The following is a 20,382-nucleotide window of genomic DNA, read 5'->3' as shown; positions in this document are numbered from 1 at the left end:
CAAAAATGAAATATGGATGTGGCGCAAACAAAGCTGTTTCATTTTTTCATAGATTGATATAAATATGTTAGAAAATGATATGCTTGTTTATTATTCTACAATGATTTTTTTTTGTCATGCATAGATTTGCATCTTATAGTAAATGTGTTGTGCAGCTCACAATTAAAATATTTACAGAAAAGATAACGATTTATACTCTGTCCCGAGTTTTTGCTTCCACCACTTTTTGCATGATATTTCAATAATAGTAAATACCTTTGTGCTCAAACTACGTTCATCCACTAATATAAAAAATGCCCAGATTATCTGTTTTGAAACGCCCCCTCTACTGCTTCAGGTTTCAATACACATCCCGAAATTGAAAGTCTACGGAGATTTTGCATTGCAACAACCATTAATAAGCCCGGATGATAACGTTAAAAAATCGCGCGATGTATTCCGAGTGTATTCCGAATGGAGAAAAGATGTAAACATTCCCCATTATAAATCTCCGTAAGGAATCTGTTTTCGTTCCTGTGAATTTTTCTGAGTGGAAAGGGATAATTGTTCAATGAAGATATCTTGGATATATTCCCTTTTAACGATTTCAACTGTATTTCTTTCACAGGTATGTGTAATTTTATTAAAAATCATCAAAAAGCGATGGAAGCAATAACTTGGGACAGACTATAACAAAAGACGTGGTAAAACATGTGATAAAAAGAATCTCTCATGATTTGTAGGTATATGATTTTTATCCAACTCGTAAGGCGAGGGGATAGAAAACACAACTCGTTGGATAAAAATCATATACCATCGCAAATTATGAGAGATCCTATATATGATAAATTATTGAATTGTCATTTCATTCTACAGGCGACCATTAATGCAACTGAGCCTTTTGAATTTACTTTTTACATTCTATTAATATTAAATGCAGAGGTAAACAACATGTAGGAGTGTTTGTCCGTTCACAACTTTACATTGATGAAAAAATATGTTTGTAATCAAGTTCAGTTGTGAATAGCTCATATTGTTTTATCATCAGACATCAAAACAAATATATTAATTTTGTCCATTCACAACTTTACATATGAATAGTCCTTAAGTTGTGAATAGCTCATACTGTTTTATCAACATATTAATTTTGTCCATTCACAACTTTACATACATTAAAATCTTATTGTTTAATAAATTATTAAGTTGTGAATAGCTCATATTGGTTTATTATCAAAAATCTAAGTACATGTTAAATAAATATACTTTGTCCATTCACAACTTCATCCCCCCCCCAAAAAAAAATATACCGGTATATAAATTAAAAAAACCCCCAAAAGTACAGACATCTTTTTATTATATATGAATTATTGCAAGTTGTGAATGGCTCATGATATTACCAGCTATATATGAAATTTGCAATTCCTGACTTCATTGTATTCTATACATGTATACGGATACAATTAACCTGGGTCTAAAATGACATGGCACCCGTTTATTTATAGTTGAAAAGGTCACGGCCATTTCTTGTGACATCACATCAGTTTAAGCAGACAGCATAGAGAACTGTGCCCTTTTGTGGTGGAATTAAATCTTTGTGATGTTATTGCACATGTGACTCTTAAAGTAGTGATAATATATGATGTTTTGTGAAATATCTTCCAGACAATTTCGTCTGCTTTGATTACATTGTGTTTATTGGGATGTAAGGAATTTTAGTGACAAAGGTGCATTCAAAAGGTAAGTTTAGAGAAACACAAAGATACATTTATATGAATAAATAGTATAATTCTTGCCAGGCCTAAAGTATAAAAAAATAAAACAGTCGGGTTCTAGCCTATAGAGACAATGAAGTCATTGCAAACTTGTGCTGTATTTGTATAATAATCAACGATATAAAATTCATAAGCAATTATACCTCCATGGACTTTACAGCCTTTGCACCTTTGGTTTTAGGCATCTTGTCTTCTTCAAGTTAGTGTTAATATAAATTGTACGAGACGAAACAGCAGACTATATCTACATACATGTATAAGTTATCCTCGGTACGGATGCGTTAAAAATTACGGCTATTACAGAGATATTCCGAAAGTAAGCGTTACAACGGCAACGTGCGCGACGGAGATATACGTCATCAACGTAACAATACGTAAAGCCACGAACATATCTAAATAATAACTGGCCCCGGCCGAAGTGGCAGCCATTTTCTCCAATGTTAATTCCCCGTAAGGTTTTATTTTTGTATCGTATAGTTAAGACGTTTGACTTTGTGAAACGTCTTTATGGCAGATGTCTTGGGATTTTTTCCTTCTAGTGAAAAAATATGGTTTTAACTCTGGTGTTTTCATAAACATCGATTTATTTAGGGAAATGTGCGGCAAAAATAACTCGGGACAGACTATACACGTGATATATTTTATGTAAAAACATGCAGTGAAAATGTGTTAGGGAGGTCCTAGGAACAGCCGCATTGATCTCTTAAAAATAAAACATTTGAGGCAATACACATTCTTTTGACTGGAACTAACACGTGAAATTGACATTGTTTAAAAAAAAATTACGGTTTGAATTTGTACTTTCATGATCAGTGCGAGACAAATGGGTATTTCTGATCTGATAATTTACTGATGACGTTCGTGGTATATTGGAGAATAATGTCCGCGGCATCTCTTTGATCTCGGCAATAACTGTAGTAGAAATTAAATTATCTCAGTATAAGATAAAATAATATAACTGTATCATATAAATACTAGTATTGAACTCGAATAGTACATTGTATCCGCATACGGCAGCGTTTAGATAGAAGTCACGTAGTATAAAAAGCTAGCTTAAATGAATCTCAATGACAAGTTTTATTTAAATGTTTCACGTTCCTTTTAAAGGACTGATATAATACAAGATGACAGATATCCTGCCTGGACAGATATCAGGCACGTACAGTAGGGGGGGGGGGGGGGAGGGGAGAATATTTTGAAATTTATTTAAAATTTACATAACGAAAATTCAGTTTGGAAGGCTTAGGGAGCCCCATGATTGGAAATTACATGAAAACTAACGAAATTATCTTAAGCGATTAGGTAGTTATCGCTCTTCACTACCCTTTTCCCCTAACACAGATTAAGATTTTGAAGATTTTCTGGAAAAGGTTTATTTGTTATTATTTTTTTTTTTTGCTTGTCAAAATTTCAAATAAGTCCCACCTCTCCCATCACCACTATAAAAAACAATTACGTGCCTGGATGCTTTCTTTTATGCTCTGCAGACACAGGCACCTGGCGTTACATATTTTTCTCGTAATATAAAGAATACACCGCTTACCTAGTATTTAGGAGGCGGTATTTTTTTTTTACTATGAGAAAAATATTTGATGTAAAGAGCCTGTATTTGTAGAATCTATAAACACGAGGCACGATTTTTACTGCAGCGAAACTAAAAGGGTCCGGCATATAAAACCACGTGGTCTAAATTTAAATAACAATAACATTTGTAGGGGTGACATACAATATGTTTTATCCATCTTGAAGCATTTCACATATACTATGTTGTGGTGGCTGTGCTATGCCATTCATTACTGTACTGTGCTAATTTTATAAGAGTTTTCATGATTAACAATAACATAATGCTATAGACAGATAGAGGTTTACAAACCGCTGACAAAGATATCAGCTGAATTTGATTAAATTTCGAATTGTGTGCTGTAGAAATGGTTCCAATTCATGACAAATAAACTTATCAGTTTATCTACAATACACGACCTTCCACTAGAGCAAAATGTGTATGAGTGACATGAAAACCGGGACATACAATGTACACTTGCAAACGGACATGCCCTAGCTGTCGGGATTAATTCCGACCGAACGTTTTCTATTCAGGAATTACAGAATGTTATTGACGATCAAGACACAAGGAATTTAACTTATTGAATATTTCTCAACATTAATACTAGAATTAGAATCAAAAGTCATCAATTTTAAGTTACAGTCATTTTTGGCTCTTTCGAATCGCCCCGCGTTTCGTGTTTTTGGAAGTTTGAAATAATACTATACAACGTACAAAACACCAACAAACGAAAATACCCAGCAGTCATAATTACAATTTACATGTATGTAATCTATATACAAAATTTCAAGTGTATGTGTGTGTGCACTTCATTTCAATTTTCTAGTAAATTAAAAAAAAACTTCCAATAGAATTTCCTCAACCTTTGCACAAATATGCCTTATTGTAAAAGTTGAAAACAAATGCAATGTCATATTAATTAGTCAAATTTTTATGCAAAAATTACACCCTTGTAAAGTAGGGGGGGGGGGGGCAAACATTATGTCAAAATTCGTTCAAAACTAAAAATATTTATCATAGATTGCACACTTCTGTAAAATAACAAATAAAAACTAGATGCTGTCATTAGACAGTAATACCCGCACCATGTGTTTGCCCCTAAATAACACTGTTTTGTACCAGTTTAATTAAAAATGAAGACCACATGCAAGCTCTGGTAATATATTTAAAATTATAATTTTCATAACTGAAGGATGAGATCCCTTCCCATATGATAGATTTTAGATTTGCTTCTGTGTGCCTACATGTACATCATCGTATGCTTAGATTTAGAGAAGGGGTGGGAGTGAGGGGTCCAGACCCCCCCCCCCCCCCTCCCCGTGAAAATTCATTTAATGACCAAATATACACCTTGGACCCCAATGCTCTTACAGACATGTAAACGCTCTAACCCATTGCGTTTCAATGTTAGGTAACATTATTTGGGGGGTAAATATTTAATATACTTTATTATTTATCTCAATAAGAAGTATACATCACAATATGCAGGTGTCCTGCACGACCTTAAAGCTGTTATTTACCTAATAGAATAGTGCAAGTGGATTTGAAGAATAGGTCATAAAAATACATGCATGTTACAAATAACTGATCTTTGTCTGAAGTTGCGTACACAACACAGGTCTGCAGGTCTCATTAGCGGGTACTAGTTTTACCCAGCTCTTCGATTAGATGGGTTCACGCGTATACATACATGTCTGTGTTTTCCATATGCAGAAAAGGATTAGTTAAGATCAGCTAAAGGAATTCATTATTGTGTTTTAATTGGATTATCATTATGATGTTGACCAATTTAGGTAAGCATAATACATGTAGTAGCAGTAGCACAATATAATGAAATGCCATCATGCCAGCATACATAAGTTCTACTTTCACTTTCTAAATGTGATCTCCCTTTGACAGCATACTGTATCATCATCTTTTGATATTTAAATAAGCTTATCATCGTTACCTATATCCTATCGCATTTGTAAAGTTTCTGTCATTTTAGTTGCAAAAGTTATTTTTTTCATTTGTCAGACTGCATGCACTGTTGAGTTGACCCCATATTGACCCTGTATAAACAATTTCTTATTAAATTTGTGTATTACATGTAAGTGTAGACACTTATCATTTTTATATGAGTTATAATAGGAAGGAAGGAGTATTTCTTTCTTAATGTATTATAATGCATCATCAAATGGTGTAAAGTACATTAATGACCCCCAGGTGTTGTCTTTAACACACCCCCCCCCCCCCCCCCCCCCCCCCCCCCCCCCCCCCCGGCCTTTATGAAATAGGAAATGATGATACACTCTATATTTTGTTAACTTCTGAGATCTGAGATCCTCATCCCTAAACCATATAATTTATTCTTGCTCTATGTGTCATTGCGCGTAAAAATTGTATATAGATTATGCCCCCTTGGAGACACCCTGACATTCTAGAACTAGAAATAATAAAGTATTTTATCTTATTCATATGTTACAGTAGTGTTTGATCCATGTGGGTAATTCCTAGCCTAATGATGTCACTGCTTTGTTTAGGAGACTTTATACAATTGCCCCAAATAGGCGAATACACATGCATATCACATTTTGTTTATAAATCTTAAAATTTGAATTAAGCAATTTCCAAAATGTTAATGTGCATCAGGAGAGAAAAAGCAATCAAGAAATGATTTAAAATTTGCTACTGTACACATGTAAGAATGTATTAAGAAGACTGTGTGAATGTGGAGTATAAACATTTATAATTTGAATCATTTATTGTTATTAATTTTAACTTGTCAGTGAATACTAGTTATTGATCCCAAGGTAGAAATAAGACCTCTGATCATATCTCAATAGATCATTTGTTAATTATGCAAGGTGTAATGTAATTTTTTTCAGAATAACATTTTTTACCAGTTTATAAAAGTTTTTACACACCCAAATTATATTTTGATTTTAATAGATCATTCGACAATTAAGGGGGGGGGGGGGGAGAACAGTTTATATTTGAGTTTGTTTGGGGGTGGGGGTTCCAAGTCATATATTTGACAATTTTTTAATGTAATTTAAGATAAGACTAAGCCATACTACAGTCATGAACATGAATAGTATAGAAGAAGACACAAACTAATACATGTACATGTATATACATAGGAAAGATTACAAAACATTGATGATTGATCTATATCTGGGTTCTTAAATTGAATCATATATCATGTACATATTATATTATTGTTTCTTTGTTCAAGGCATTTCAGATGGTATGTAGGTCATGATCCCAAGTGCTCTTCCTGAAATTATCAAATATCATAAAAACCATTGAGATCCCCACCTTAATCCAAAGATATTATTCCTCCTTAGGTCATCATCAGCACATCAGATCATTATGGCATGTAAGTCATGACCCTAAGGGGTCATCCTGACCCCCTAAGAATCAGAAATTGTCTATTATCTTTAAATTATTGATGTTTGATGATCCTATCTTTATTAAACCTTTATTATTAAGTCTCCCGAATGAAATTATACATGTATTATTATTCTTCGTCTTCTTCTTTTTTCCCGCTCTGAACTTGTTTCTCAGAGATGGCTGAATGATTTTTCTCATTTTGGGTTAGACAACCACTTTTCGGGGGGGGGGGGGGGGGGGGGGGGGGGGGGGTCTAACATTGAACCTTGTAGGAAGAATCGTAGACTCTATTGTAAATGGTAACTTGAAAAAGATAATAATATAGGGTTTTCATAATCATATATTGACTGTTACTGGCAATATATAGTGTTTATTAGATCTGACCCCTGGGGTCATCCCCACCCCCCAGGAATTTGAAATTACCATATATCTCAGAAACTGTTATAATCATGACCCCTAAACCATATATATTCATGTTTCTGATGTCAAGGGGCAGTAAATGTTATGTAGGTCAAGTGCCCTGTGGGTGGTCCTGACCCCCTCAAACAGCAAGTCCCTTAATATCTTCAAAACAATTCAGATCCCCGCCCTTAAACCATATATATTCTTGTTCCTTGTGTCAAGGGGCATCAAACGGTATGTAGGTCATGGGCCCCGGGGGTGGTCATGACCCCCTTCAAGCAGGAAGTGCACGAATATCTCAAAAACAGTTGAGATCCCCACCCCTTAACCATATGTATTCTTGATCCTTAAAGGGCATCAAAAGGTATGTAGGTAATGGGCCTCAGGTTTAAATCTAATTTTTCAAAACTGTAATGCACATCTATGAGTTCCTATCATATCCCAAGATATGATGTGTCTATCCATTAAATCATAAAAGGATTTCTAGGATCTATGTTTTTTTGAAGTGATAAACGTCAATTTTCTGCTACTTTTTGACCCCCTGGATGAAATTTAAATTTTTTAAACCTTACTGCACATCTATAGAACAGTCCCAATCATATCCCAAGATATGATTGTCTATCCATTAAATCATAATAGGAGCTCTTGGATCTATGTTTTTTTTAAGTGATAAACGTCAATTTTCTGCTACTATTTGACTCCCTGGATGAAATTTAAAGTTTTAAAACCTTATTGCACATCTATAGGACAGCCCTAATTATATCCCAAGAGATGACGTAGCTACTCCAAAAGTTGTAAGAGGAGTTCTGGGAACCATACTTTTTTATGCAAAAAAACATCATTTTTTGTTGCCCACTGATCCCCTTAATAAAAAAAAAAATTCTGGAACCTGATCACGCCTCAATATGACACCCCCCAATCATATTCTAGAAGATCATTTGGCTACTGCCAAAAAAAAAGATGTTTTTGAAACCAGTTTTTTTGTAAAAGAATTATTTTTCAGCCATTAAATGACCCCCAGGACAAAATTGAAAATTCCGAAACCTTATTGCGCATCTATAGGATACCCTAAAACATATTCCAAAAGATGATTTGTGTACTGTTGAAAATGTAGGAGGAGTTCGAGGAAGAAGGTTTTTTGTGAAAAAACGTCATTTTTTACCAATTATTTGACCCCCAGGACTAACAGAGAATTTTTGAAACCTTTTTTCAAAACAACTTGATACCCCAAATCAAACTCCAAGAGTTCAGTTTGCTGGTTTATAAGATGTAAGAGCAGTTTGAGAAAGTAAAACGTGACAGACGGACGGACGGACGGAACAGGGGTAACAACAATATACCCGAACTTTCTTTAGAAAGTGCGGGTATAATTATGATGATTTAATATTCATGCATCAACAGTGCATGTGTATATGAAAAAGTATCAAAATGCTGTGGTATTTACGTTGGGCTTGGTGCCACTTATCAATAGAGCTCAATTACAGTGAACACTGATCAGCGCCTTTATTCCCTTGTCCTGGAGACGTGCAGACGTATTTCTTAGGACTGAGGACCTGGGCCATCTAACGCTGACCTTTTGGTAAGCTTTAGTGTAAATTTATATTCACAAATATAACATTGGCGACGAGGATAAAAATTAGGTCACTGTTTTCAATATTTCCTTTAGTTACGTCTTTTCCCGTACTTTCCAATTTGGGCGCTAAATTCAAAACTACAACAAAAAGATCGGTTTTTTTCCCCTTTTGTTCTTTATTAGGATTTTTCGTTTATCAAATATAGTTTGACGGTTGTTTACACAACAAGTTAAACTTATTGTTTCGGTTTTTTTTTCTTTTTGTATCCGTTTCCTCTTTGCTCTTTTGTCCGTTTATGTATAGGCTTATTAATTAAACAGTACAATGAAATGCAAGCAATGGGCACAATAAATTTGCAATCTGCTTCAGAATTCGAAATTTCAGAATTACCAATTACCTGTTACGACGTTGAGGACAATATAAATGTCAGAAAAAATGTCTCGCAATTAGACCCAATCATGATCATTTTGGCAAAATACACAAATATTTCAAAGAAAAAATGGGTAGAGTGGGAAAAGAAAGGTCTTGTTTCATTTGGTTCTAAAGATCAAGATACATTTGATTTAGATCACGAAAATGAGAGGAGAGGGATTAGATGTTACATTAAGTAGTCTTAGTGCAGAGCTACAGCTTGAGAGAGAGAGAAGAATGAAAGTAGAACATGAATTAGACGAACAAAGAAAACAAAGAAAGTTGTTAGATGCAATTCCAGCAGACGGAATTTACACCCCAAAACATGCACCAGTCAAACACGAATTGCAAGAGAAATTACACGATTTCAGGCACAGACAAAATGATCATGCAAATAGGGGAAGAAAAACACACAGACAGTCACGACATATTTCTTCATCATCATCTTCTTATGACTCATCTTTAAGGTCTTCATCCAGCAGTAGTTCAGAAGATGACACAAATGAACACACACACAGAAGACACAAACACAAAAGTCCAACATCAAAAATGAACACATTCAGGGGGGATGGTACAATCAGTTGGGACACTTCATCACACATTTTGAAAGATTGGCTGAGAGAAAAGAATTCTTCAGCATAAAAATACTGTTATGAAAGAAAAACTACAATAATCCTTCAAGTATGACTATGGACATCGGACACTTCTTTCGGAATCAGATAGTCCGTATTTATCGCCCCATGGGCCTTTGGTTGTTTCATCTTTGGCTGCACAAGTATCCAAGCTTTTTAACATTCCGCCAACCATTCTCATCAAAATCTGCAACAAGTTTACAATGTATAGAGTACAGACTATTTATTTACTTGTATATTTTTAGACCTCTTGATTTTATGCCTCCTATATACTATGATGTTTACACATCTTAGTATTATTTTATGCCGTTCATACGATTTTTGAACTATTATGTATTTACATCTATAGTCTCATTTGTCTATAGATTTCATTGTCATATAAAAAATAATGGCAGTGTCTGTTCGAGATGTTTACACATCTTTTCGACACTGTGCATTACAATGTATATATTTATATAGCTTAATTGTATATAATGTTTTTCTTACTTACTTTTGGTCTAACGTTGACAATCCACGCGTACCATCGTACAGACAACAATTGATGTATTTTTAACCTCTTTTTCTGAAGAGTTCATTTTGGATAACTCATACCATAATTTATTCGTATTATATATAATAATTTTTCCTACATGATTGGGGGGAATGTGGTATTTACGTCGGGCTTGGTGCCACTTATCAATAGAGCTCAATTACAGTGAACACTGATCAGCGCCTTTATTCCCTTGTCCTGGAGACGTGCAGACGTATTTCTTAGGACTGAGGACCTGGACCTTTTGGTAAGCTTTAATGTAGATTTATATTCACAAATATAACAATGCTTAAAAACATGTCATAAAGACTGCATAATGCATTTAGTATGATATGTTGTATTGAATATATAATACTCAAAATGGGCTTGTTTTATTGCCCAGGATTGTACATGGACAGGAGATGTGTGTATTACAACAAGCCCCTGCTGGAATCAGGGACCCTGGGCACCAAGGGCAACGTACAGGTGGTCATTCCCAAACTGACCAAGTCTTACTCCTCCTCGCAGGACCCTCCCGAGAAATCCATTCCTATCTGTACCCTCAAGAACTTCCCCAACGCCATCAAACACACGCTACAGGTAGGGAGTTCCTGTTGAGATCCCCAGACCTGTCAAGTTTCTGTTGGAAGTCTAAGGATTGTGTGTAGAGAGCTAAGTTCAAGGTTGAGAGAACTTGATAAAAGGAAAAACCTATAAACATTAGATTTTTTAGGGAAAAAAATGTTGTGCTAAAATTAGGAGAAAATGAGACTAAAAAGGTTTTTTTTTATTTTGTAACATATTGATGAAACACCTCAATGTCATTTGAACTACATTATCTTAATTGTAATAAAATTATTTTTTTAATGAGTGAATGTACATGTGTGTATTTACCACAATGCTAACATGTACAAATTTGATATTTTGAAGCATAAAGTTGTTAAAGATCAAAACCTTTTATTAAAAAATGCAAAATTCTACAATTGTTCTGCTACTAATGCAATGCTATTCAAACAAGGTCTTTCAAATAATTCTGTGAGTCTACAATAATGGTAATTACATATTTTCAATGCAGTGTACATACAGTAGTACAGTTCTCTCAATGACGATGTCACTCAAGTAGGATCATGATAATATACACGAATATACCAAATTTGGCCAATCTATACTTTTTTTCAAAAATGTCCATGGAATATGGCTCAATTGCTGCCCTATTAATTAACTTCTTAGATTTATTAGCTCTTTAATATGGTATAATTTGTGTTTTTGCAGTGGGCCAGAGACCAGTTTGAGGGACTGTTCACCCAGCCAATAGAGGGCGCTCTTCAATATGCCACAGATCCTAAATTCCTGGAGAGGACTGCCAAACTCCCAGGCACACAGCCAGTAAGTCAAAACCAGGGGCATTTGTGATTTTCTCTGGACAGTGCACATTGATCATTAAAATTATCTTCATGTGCACAAGCCAATGTTGCATGAATATGCAAATAATCTCAGTTTCTTCCAACAGAAATGGGGATACATTGAAGAATCTGTGCCCTTTTTTCTTCCATAAAGGGTATCAATCGCCCTATTCATGATGAAATTTCTCGATGTTGTAATAAATATCCAATATAGTAGTATTTTTTGTGTGATTAACGTTTGGTTTGCCTTGTGTACATGTAGATGGAGACACTACAAGGAATTAAGAAGGCCGTCGTTGACGAGAGACCAAACAGTTTCCAGGACTGCGTGGCTTTTGCCAGGAATCTGTTCCAGGAGAACTATAATAACAACATTCGTCAGCTTCTATTCAAATTCCCTCCTGATCAGGTCTGTGTTGTTGATAGTGATTTATACACATCTATTTCTTTTTATTGAATTGTCTTTATGCGTGTACATGTACACTCATGAAAATCCATTGTCAGCTTGTAATCTGATGGAAACCAAACTGCATAACAATCCTTTATAATAAAACATAGGAAAAATTAGTATAATTGAAGAATGGGAGGGGGACAGAAAAGTTCCTGAAATTGTCATCTTAAGGATATGTCATGTGGAAATGGCATTAGAGAGCGTTTGTGTAACCTTGTTGTTAATAACAGGAAAGCTTTGTGTGAATTTTAAGAGCTAAAATAAACAAATTAAGTATAGTACATAATGTATGGTTATTTTATTTATAATCAAATCCTCTACAAACATATTAAATAGAATAGTGTTAAGAGTTTTGTCATAAATAATAGAAAGGTAGAATAACTTGTGTTTGGTTGATTTTTTTTTATCAGGTCACAAGTTCCGGATCCGGAGCTCCATTTTGGTCTGGTCCAAAAAGATGTCCGCTGGAGTTTGATGTAAATAATGTAAGTTTAGTCTGTGATATTCCTCTAACTATTATTTTGTATCTTAATTGAATGGTCAGCGATGTTTACCCTGGAATTCATTTCTCTGCAGGAAATAGTCTTTGTCTTATTTTGTCCTCTCTATTGCAGACCACCCATTTGGACTATGTTATGTCTGTAGCTAATCTCAGGGCTCAAATGTATGGCATCAAACAAGTTCGGGATCCAAAGGCTATCTGTGATATGGTGTCAAAGGTCAAAGTTCCCGAGTTTAAACCTAGGTCAGGGATAAAGATTGAAGTGACTGATGCTGAAATGGAAAGAAACCAAGGAAACCTAGGTTTGTTGACAAAATCTGTTGTGTGTGTTGCAAACTCCTTGTGATAGATAAGAGATTTTTCCCCCCCATATTTACATGAACATGCCTGTATTTTGGGAATTTAAAGAAAAAAGATATTGCTTAAACTGATTTGATCTATTGTTTCTATGATGAAATAGATTTATTTCAGTCATTTTAACCCAAATACAGTAAAACACAGTCATAGCGAACACACTTATAATGAATTGACACAGCGAAGTGATTTTCACTCCCCGCAACTATATTTACATGTTGTTAATTTGACAGATATGACGAATTACGTTTATAATGAAGCAAAATCGCCCGTCCCTTGTGCTTCGTTATAACTGTGTTTTACTGTACATAATGGACAACATCTTTTCACATTTATGCCCCCAGAGATGTAAGAAAAGGTTGTATTGTTTAAAAATCTCCTCTTTGCATGCTTTTGAAAAAAAACCCAAAGAACCAGGTCTTAAATTGAACATCAAGGTCAAAGATGAATGATCGAATTTAAGATCATTCATCTAGTTAATGGTCAAATTTTTCACATTTGCTTACTATAGAAGGGATACTTTTTCATGAATTTTAAAGAGGCTTGGAGAAATTGTATAATTATTTTTCCAAATGCCGATGCTGATGCTGTGGAAAATCTACAAAAGGACTTACCCACTGTGGAGAAAGTAAAGGCCATGAAATTAGTTCCTATCGAGTTTGAGAAAGATGATGATACTAATTTCCACATGGACTTTATCGTGGCTGCTTCCAATTTGAGAGCCGAGAACTATGACATTCCACCAGCAGATCGACACAAGGTATACTGAGGGGAATTATAAATTAAAAGTAGATATGGTTGATTCATATGTATATATACACACAGTTAATGCAAAGTGTACATGTTAGTCAGTTCTTTAGATACTTAACATTAATGAAATGTCCGAGGCATATGTAAGCATCCAACTGTATGTGACAAATGTATTAAGTCTGTATATACATGTACATATCATTAGGCTATTTTGATTGGGTCTTGTTGTGGATTTTGGGGTTGGACCGATCTTAAGATTTTTATATACCACATACTAAAGAAAGATATTTGCTGTTTGTCAAATGATCAAGAATGATATGTACAACAGCCTAATTTCGAAAACAAAATTTAAAGAAAACTTATTTTCTTTTCATTCAATGTTTCAGAGTAAGTTGATTGCTGGAAAGATCATCCCAGCCATTGCTACCACCACAGCACTCATCACAGGCCTAGTGGCTGTAGAACTCATCAAGGTATGTCTGGTCGTGAAGGGATCATAGCCACTTGTGCTTTGAGTGCAGGTTATGTTTTATGGCATAAATTGTGCATGTACCTGTTCATTTTGATTTTGTTTGAGCTACGTTAGCTAGGGAAAGGTTTGTGTCCTTTTCCTAGGGAACACTATATGTTCCAAGGATATTCATGATCAGATCTGGAGGGAGACTAAATATAAAAAATAAACATTGGATCCCCCCATCCCTTGTATAATAAAAAGGGGGGCTTTAACTTTTGAGCATTTTGTTGAATATGAAAATTATATTCAGTAAAATTTTCTTTCATTGGGGGGGGGGGGGGGGGAAGTAGATCCACCATTTGGTATTCACAGTCCAATAAATTAAAATGACGTATCGTTGGGGAGCAAGCGTGGTTTGCATATTTTAAAGAAGAAAAAATCTTGGATCCACACCTGATCAAAAATATTTCAGCATGCATTTGTTGTAAAACTTGTCTTTCGATGTATAGTTATTACCACTTTTACAATATTAAAGTTCTCTTTTACAGCTTGTACAAGGACATAATAAATTAGAAAGCTACAAGAATGGATTTGTAAATCTGGCCTTGCCCTTCTTTGCTTTCTCAGAACCAATTGCAGCACCCAAGAACAAGGTAATGAATTCAATCAGAACTTTAAAAACTGTGATACGCCTCTGTGTGCTCTTTCTCAAATACATGTGTATGTATATGTTTGTACTTTATTATTTTAGTATTATGACACTTACTTCACATTATGGGACCGATTTGAAGTTCAAGGAGAGATGACGCTACAGGAATTTTTAGATTATTTCCAGGTAAACTAGTATGTTATTATTAGATAAATGTATGGACCCATGATTGTCTGTCAAAGCTGGAATTGATTCCATATATCCAGAAATGAGCGTTCTTTAAAGATTTGTTAGCTGTCCATAAATAGTATTGGACTCTGTGACTCTGGGTCAGACACTTTGATGTTACCTTGATAATTATGATGTCTGTATACCTTTGTAGAAAGAATACAAGCTGGAGATCACCATGTTATCACAAGGCGTGTCCATGTTGTATTCATTCTTCATGCCCCCCGCCAAACGACAGGAGCGATTGGGACTACCGTAAGTTAATCATGTTTTTGTGTTCTGAATTATTCAGGTCTTGGAAGAGTAAAAACATTCATGGCAGAATGTCAACTAGACACAAATATTCTCAAGACAAAAATAATGAACTCGTAGAGATTTCGGTGAAACTGGATGTTTATAGCTCAGAGTAGATGGGGGGGGGGGGGGGTATTCTTGTATCAAGACTAGTTTAAGAAATTTTGTTTAGAAAACTGAACTATTTTAACAAGCATTCAATTCATTATACATTATACTACAGTTCTCGGCTTGTGTCAGAAGAATCAATTGACATGCATTAATATCTCAAGCAATGATAGAAAGATCAACTTTATTTTTTACTTCATATATGAACATTTTTATGCATTCTTATTTTTATCAAAATATGTATTGTATTGCAGATTATCAGAAGTAGTTAAAAGAGTCTCCAAGAAGAAGATTCCTAGTCACGTAAAAGCTTTAGTGCTGGAGCTGTGCTGTAATGATACGGAGGGAGAGGATGTAGAAGTTCCATACGTTAAATACAATCTACCACAGTCGTAATGTAAACACTGCCCTAGAGACCGCAATAGGTACCCCCATGAGTGGTGACCAGACACTGGACATTCTCATATTGAGAGACTTATCAACAAACAAACAGTCGGACAAACGGATGACTGATGCACAGTCAGTGAAGTGCAATGAACATAATTACAAAGATTTTTCTTCTTTTTGACTGTTGTATATTTGTATTTCTCAATGATGTAATATTAACTTGTGGACTTGTGTAAAGGAAAACAAAGCAAACAATAATTTGATTGTTTTACTATAGTATTCTCTGTACACAGACAGGTTTGGTAGTGTGCATAATAATTTATTCTGTCTTTATGAAACTTTCAAAAAAAAAATAAATGAATAGAATCATAAAAGTTTAACAAGTGGTTGTTTATTTTCTTGAATGACTTCGTTTTTAACAAGTATTTTAATTTGGACTGTGAATCTTACCATTAAAGGGTGGATTGGGGTTTTTAAATGACATTAACCAGTTAACTTAAAGTTCAAATGATAATTTCTGATCACCTATTATCCGTCCATCCATCCATAAACCTTTTACATTTTTGACGTCTTCCTTAGAACCACTGGGCCAAATTTAACTAAACTTAGTACAAAGCATCTTTATGGGAAGGGAATTCTAAATTTTTTAAATAAAGCACGGAATCTTTTTCTCCAGAAATACAATGCTACGTTTTGTTATTTTACTATGTATAAGCATCTTCAAGTCCTCCTATTAAAATCACAGTGACCTTCATTTTTTTATATAATCATTTATAGTTCAGTTTACAATTTTGTCATCTTTAATATGTTGAGGCCTATGATAAGATTGCTCATTTAATGCATCTTAAATCTTAGGGTATGATGCCCATAAAAAATAAGCTTCTTTTTTCAGTTTTGTTTAACATATTGTCAAGTCTTGCAATATAAGAGAGCAGTACAATTTTTTTTATATTTAAACATTTCGAAATGGGATGAAACAAGAAATATTGTTAAAGTGAGTGATGTTGCATATGGGCCTCTTTGTTTTTTGGGTGTTTTTTTTGGGGGGGGGGGGGGTCAAAAGTAAACTTTTAGAGAGACAGTAAAATTAGAATGCAGAATTTGTAATATCATTGATTGGAACATTTCTACAACCTGATTAAAAATCAGGTCCTCGATCGACATCTCGTGTTGCGACAATAAAAAACAAGGAGCGCATCGAGGATCTGATTTTAATCAGATTGAACATTTCTAATGTTTTTTTTTTATTTCGAATGAGTACTATGATACCCACTTTAAAAAAAAAATGATTTCATTATCATAATGATACCTAACACAATAATAAATAACAAAACAATCATATATATATACATACATATTAAACATGCATTAAACAGCTGTTAAAAACAGTTATCATATATGTTTCAGAAATGTTCTATTTATACTGATAAATAGTTCCTGTCAATTTAAGCCCTGAAAATAATTTTTTATTTATAATTTATAAAAAATTAATATATTATGATAATATATAACTTTTACATATACATGTATGTATATGTAATACCAGTATATTGTTTGTATAGGACTGGGCAACATGCGAAATCTACTTTTATAATATTGGTAATTGACATGATACTGATGATCATGACACTTGTTAATTTATTTGATAAGGTACTACAGCTGTATATAACATGCAAACAATGCTCAAATGCTACTTTCTTTAAATAATGGAATAAGATTAGAGATATTTTTTTATTGAAAATAAAATTAATAATATGATGAAAGAATATAATTTATTAATCCATCAGTATATAAAGGAAAGCAAAGTTTAAATCTATTTCATAGAAAATGCCAACAATGAAATTCAATATACATGTCAGAAAAAGGCCACTTTTGTTTGATTTTCATCACATTTTTATAATTGATGATGTTTACTTTAGATATATGACTTTCTTTACATTGCCTTTTTTAAACTCACACACAAACAGATTGTCATTATTGTCCACACATAAACCAGTAGGAACCTTCAGATCACAGTTATCAATGTAACGGAGAAACTGTCCATTCTGATCCAGAATGTGAATACAATGGTTGCAACTGTCTCCTGTCAGGATATGACTCTGGCTGTCTGCTGTGATACCATAGGGTTTAAATGGTTTGTTCTTGGTAACTGAGGGATGACCGGTGTATCTCCATCTGAGTTTCCCGTCCTGATTAACCACCACTACTGCACCAGCCTCCCAGTCAGCTACACAGATGTCATGGTTTCTGTTCTCTGTGATGTATTTAGTTTTATCATTCCCTGAGTACAGAGGTTTACCTTCTTCATCAAATTGAATGGTTTGTTTCTCTGTTGATCCCGAGTAATGGACAACTTTGGATTGAGTTTTATCATCACTGAACATGGTAACCAGGAGATCACCTGTAGAGGTGACACACAGGTGATTAGGCGTCCACTTCTCTGGTAATGTGATCAACTCTTCTCTCTCTCCATTCTTTACTATGTTCACTGTCCCGTCTGTCCCATTACAGTACAGTAGATTACCATCACTGTCTACAGTTATATCATTAGGCATTTCTTCTGATTTTGATTTAATTGTCTGTAGGAGTGAACCTTTAATGTTGAAGCATTTGATATCATTGGTCTTTCCACTCGTCCATATTTTGTCTTCATTCAGACATGTTACACTACGTAGTTTTTTATGCCCAGTCTGTATTGTGGCAACAAGCTTTGGTTCATCCAGTAGTTCTCTGACTGAAGTTTTGGGTTGGTTTAGTGACAAGACATATTCTTCTGTAGCAGTAGATAATGGTGTGATCTGTCCAAACAAACTATACAGCTTCTCACTGTCTATTGGTTTTGGAATGAATGTTGGCAATGTAACCTTAACCTTTGGTGGAAGCTTCCTGAACTCTCTGATCTTAGAGCTGTATTCAATGGTTGAAGATACTTCAGTGGATTTTTCGATTTTTCTTATGGTCTGTAATGTTTCTTTTATGAGGGACTGTATCTGTTTGATTTCATTCAAGTGTTTCTGTAAAATGTCTCTGTGTTTCTCTTTTATCTCGCTGAGTTCAGTTTTCATTTTGTTGATGACGATGTCGATTTCTCTGTGCCATTGCTCTCCTTGTTTGGACATAGTTGTCGTAAGTTTCTCATATCCTCCATCCAGGTTGGCAAGCTGATTTTCCAAGTCGAGTGCAATTTCTTCATATGTAGGGGAAATATGATTTTGGAACTCTTGTGTATCTTTTTTAATATTGTCTTTCTTTTTCTTGAAAACTTCTGTAACTTCTACAAATTTATGTCTGCCATGTTGTTCAGATGCCATGCAGGAAGAACAAACAAAAATATTGTTGCAATCTTTGCACTGAAATTTACAATTCTTTTGTGAGTGTGTTTCACATTTTGGATAGATGAGGGTTGATCTTCGTTCCTGGAAAGGAACTATTTTATGTTTGTCGTATCCATCTGAGATGTGATCTCCAATGCAGGGCTTACAGAGGTTGACATGACAAAAGTCACAGTAGCTGTGTACTATGGCGGTCTCACAAAGGTCACATCGGTGAACATCCTGGGCACTGGAATGAGGATCCATGGCTGTTCAATTTCTAAAAAAAATATTGAATACTCATAACTTTTATGTTCAATTATAAAAATAAAAGGATTTTAATGTTTTCTAAATTCTCAGACAGTGAAGAATTGATTTTGTAGGTGACATTATTTTAATTTAGATTTCTCTAAATAATTCACCTAAATGATAAAAATTACCCCCCCCCCCCCCCCTTTTAATATTTTTTTCAGTGGGACATTAATATAAATTATTAGACAGTTTTCAGAATTTTATAAATCATTTTTAAAAAACTTAAACTGGTATTATTGCGTTTGATTACCAGTAAATTATGTAGTTGAATAAACAGAACATTAGATTCAAAACGAAAGTAGTTTTATGATTTTATATAACGTCGTTTTAGGGGATTTCTATTCATAATTTCAAATCTTATTAGAATTATTATAACGTTTATATGTTTAAATCACCATAGTTTGCAATTTAATTTTAGTTAATAAGAAAACAAACCTTGTTAACAAAAAAATCCCCATATTTTCAACTGTCTGGTATGCGTTCCCAAAACATGGCTGATCTTGCTCTGAATATGACCACCTGATTAGAAATTTATAAAGGAATGCAAGAGTTACTCCCCGTTCATCGCTATCGACGTTGCCTGGTTCAAGTCTCTTAAATATTTTTTCCTTGAGAGTAAATATCTATTGTATTTTTCTTCTGAAATTAAAGTTTAGTCTATTAAAAAAATATAGAATATGTAAAGAATAAGACACAAGTAGAATTACTATTTTGACGAATTATTATTTATGTTCGGTATGTCATATGCATAATATTAGAGAGCACTAAATACTGACATACATGTATATAAAAACCAAATGGGTTTAATGTGCAATTTTAGTTTTGTGTACTTTCGTACTAATTAATATTTGAGCAAGAGGGTCATGCATCAAAAGTGTCCCAGATATAAAAGCAGAGCAATTTTTTTTTATATATATAATAGTGTAATTTTTGTAACAGGCCATATGGTTGGTTTATATATG

At 34.1% G+C, this 20,382-nt stretch overlaps 2 protein-coding genes and 1 long non-coding RNA gene across 3 annotated transcripts; 1 reads left to right on the top strand and 2 right to left on the bottom strand.

The window, feature by feature from the left end:
- Positions 1-8,817: 8,817 nt before the first annotated feature.
- Positions 8,818-10,230, bottom strand: LOC128158794 (uncharacterized). Its single transcript, XR_008240044.1, has 2 exons — positions 10,200-10,230; positions 8,818-9,896 (listed from the first exon to the last, which is right to left on the bottom strand). It is a non-coding gene; the product is annotated as an uncharacterized LOC128158794 (long non-coding RNA).
- Positions 10,231-10,598: 368 nt separating this feature from the next.
- On the top strand, positions 10,599-16,180 carry LOC128160905 (ubiquitin-like modifier-activating enzyme 1). The gene is made up of 11 exons (XM_052824201.1): positions 10,599-10,817; positions 11,490-11,603; positions 11,883-12,029; positions 12,482-12,556; positions 12,686-12,873; positions 13,504-13,687; positions 14,064-14,150; positions 14,680-14,784; positions 14,883-14,966; positions 15,163-15,263; positions 15,665-16,180. The coding sequence occupies exons 1-11, from the start codon at positions 10,599-10,601 to the stop codon at positions 15,804-15,806; spliced, it is 1,446 nt and encodes a 481-aa protein (XP_052680161.1). The 3' UTR covers positions 15,807-16,180.
- Positions 16,181-17,417: 1,237 nt separating this feature from the next.
- Positions 17,418-20,176, bottom strand: LOC128158755 (uncharacterized). The gene is made up of 2 exons (XM_052821714.1): positions 19,856-20,176; positions 17,418-19,388 (listed from the first exon to the last, which is right to left on the bottom strand). Exon 2 carries the CDS (start codon positions 19,373-19,375, stop codon positions 17,708-17,710), a length of 1,668 nt encoding a protein of 555 aa, XP_052677674.1. The 5' UTR covers positions 19,376-19,388; positions 19,856-20,176; the 3' UTR covers positions 17,418-17,707.
- Between the last annotated feature and the right edge of the window lie 206 nt (positions 20,177-20,382).

Source organism: Crassostrea angulata, chromosome 8, assembly GCF_025612915.1.
Source record: "Crassostrea angulata isolate pt1a10 chromosome 8, ASM2561291v2, whole genome shotgun sequence".
Lineage (NCBI taxonomy): Eukaryota > Metazoa > Mollusca > Bivalvia > Ostreida > Ostreidae > Magallana > Magallana angulata.
The sequence above is the reverse complement of the archived record's forward strand: the minus strand, read 5'-3'. Positions and strand labels throughout refer to the sequence as shown.

Bases quoted from the DNA above. Each gene is read 5' to 3' on its own strand.
- LOC128158755 (XM_052821714.1), bottom strand. From the start codon at position 19,375: ATGGATCCTCATTCCAGTGCCCAGGATGTTCACCGATGTGACCTTTGT.
- LOC128160905 (XM_052824201.1), top strand. From the start codon at position 10,599: ATGGGCTTGTTTTATTGCCCAGGATTGTACATGGACAGGAGATGTGTG. The intron at 12,874-13,503 runs AGGTTTGTTGAC...TTTTCCAAATGC, and splicing joins GAAAGAAACCAAGGAAACCT to CGATGCTGATGCTGTGGAAA. The intron at 15,264-15,664 runs GTAAGTTAATCA...ATTGTATTGCAG, and splicing joins CAGGAGCGATTGGGACTACC to ATTATCAGAAGTAGTTAAAA.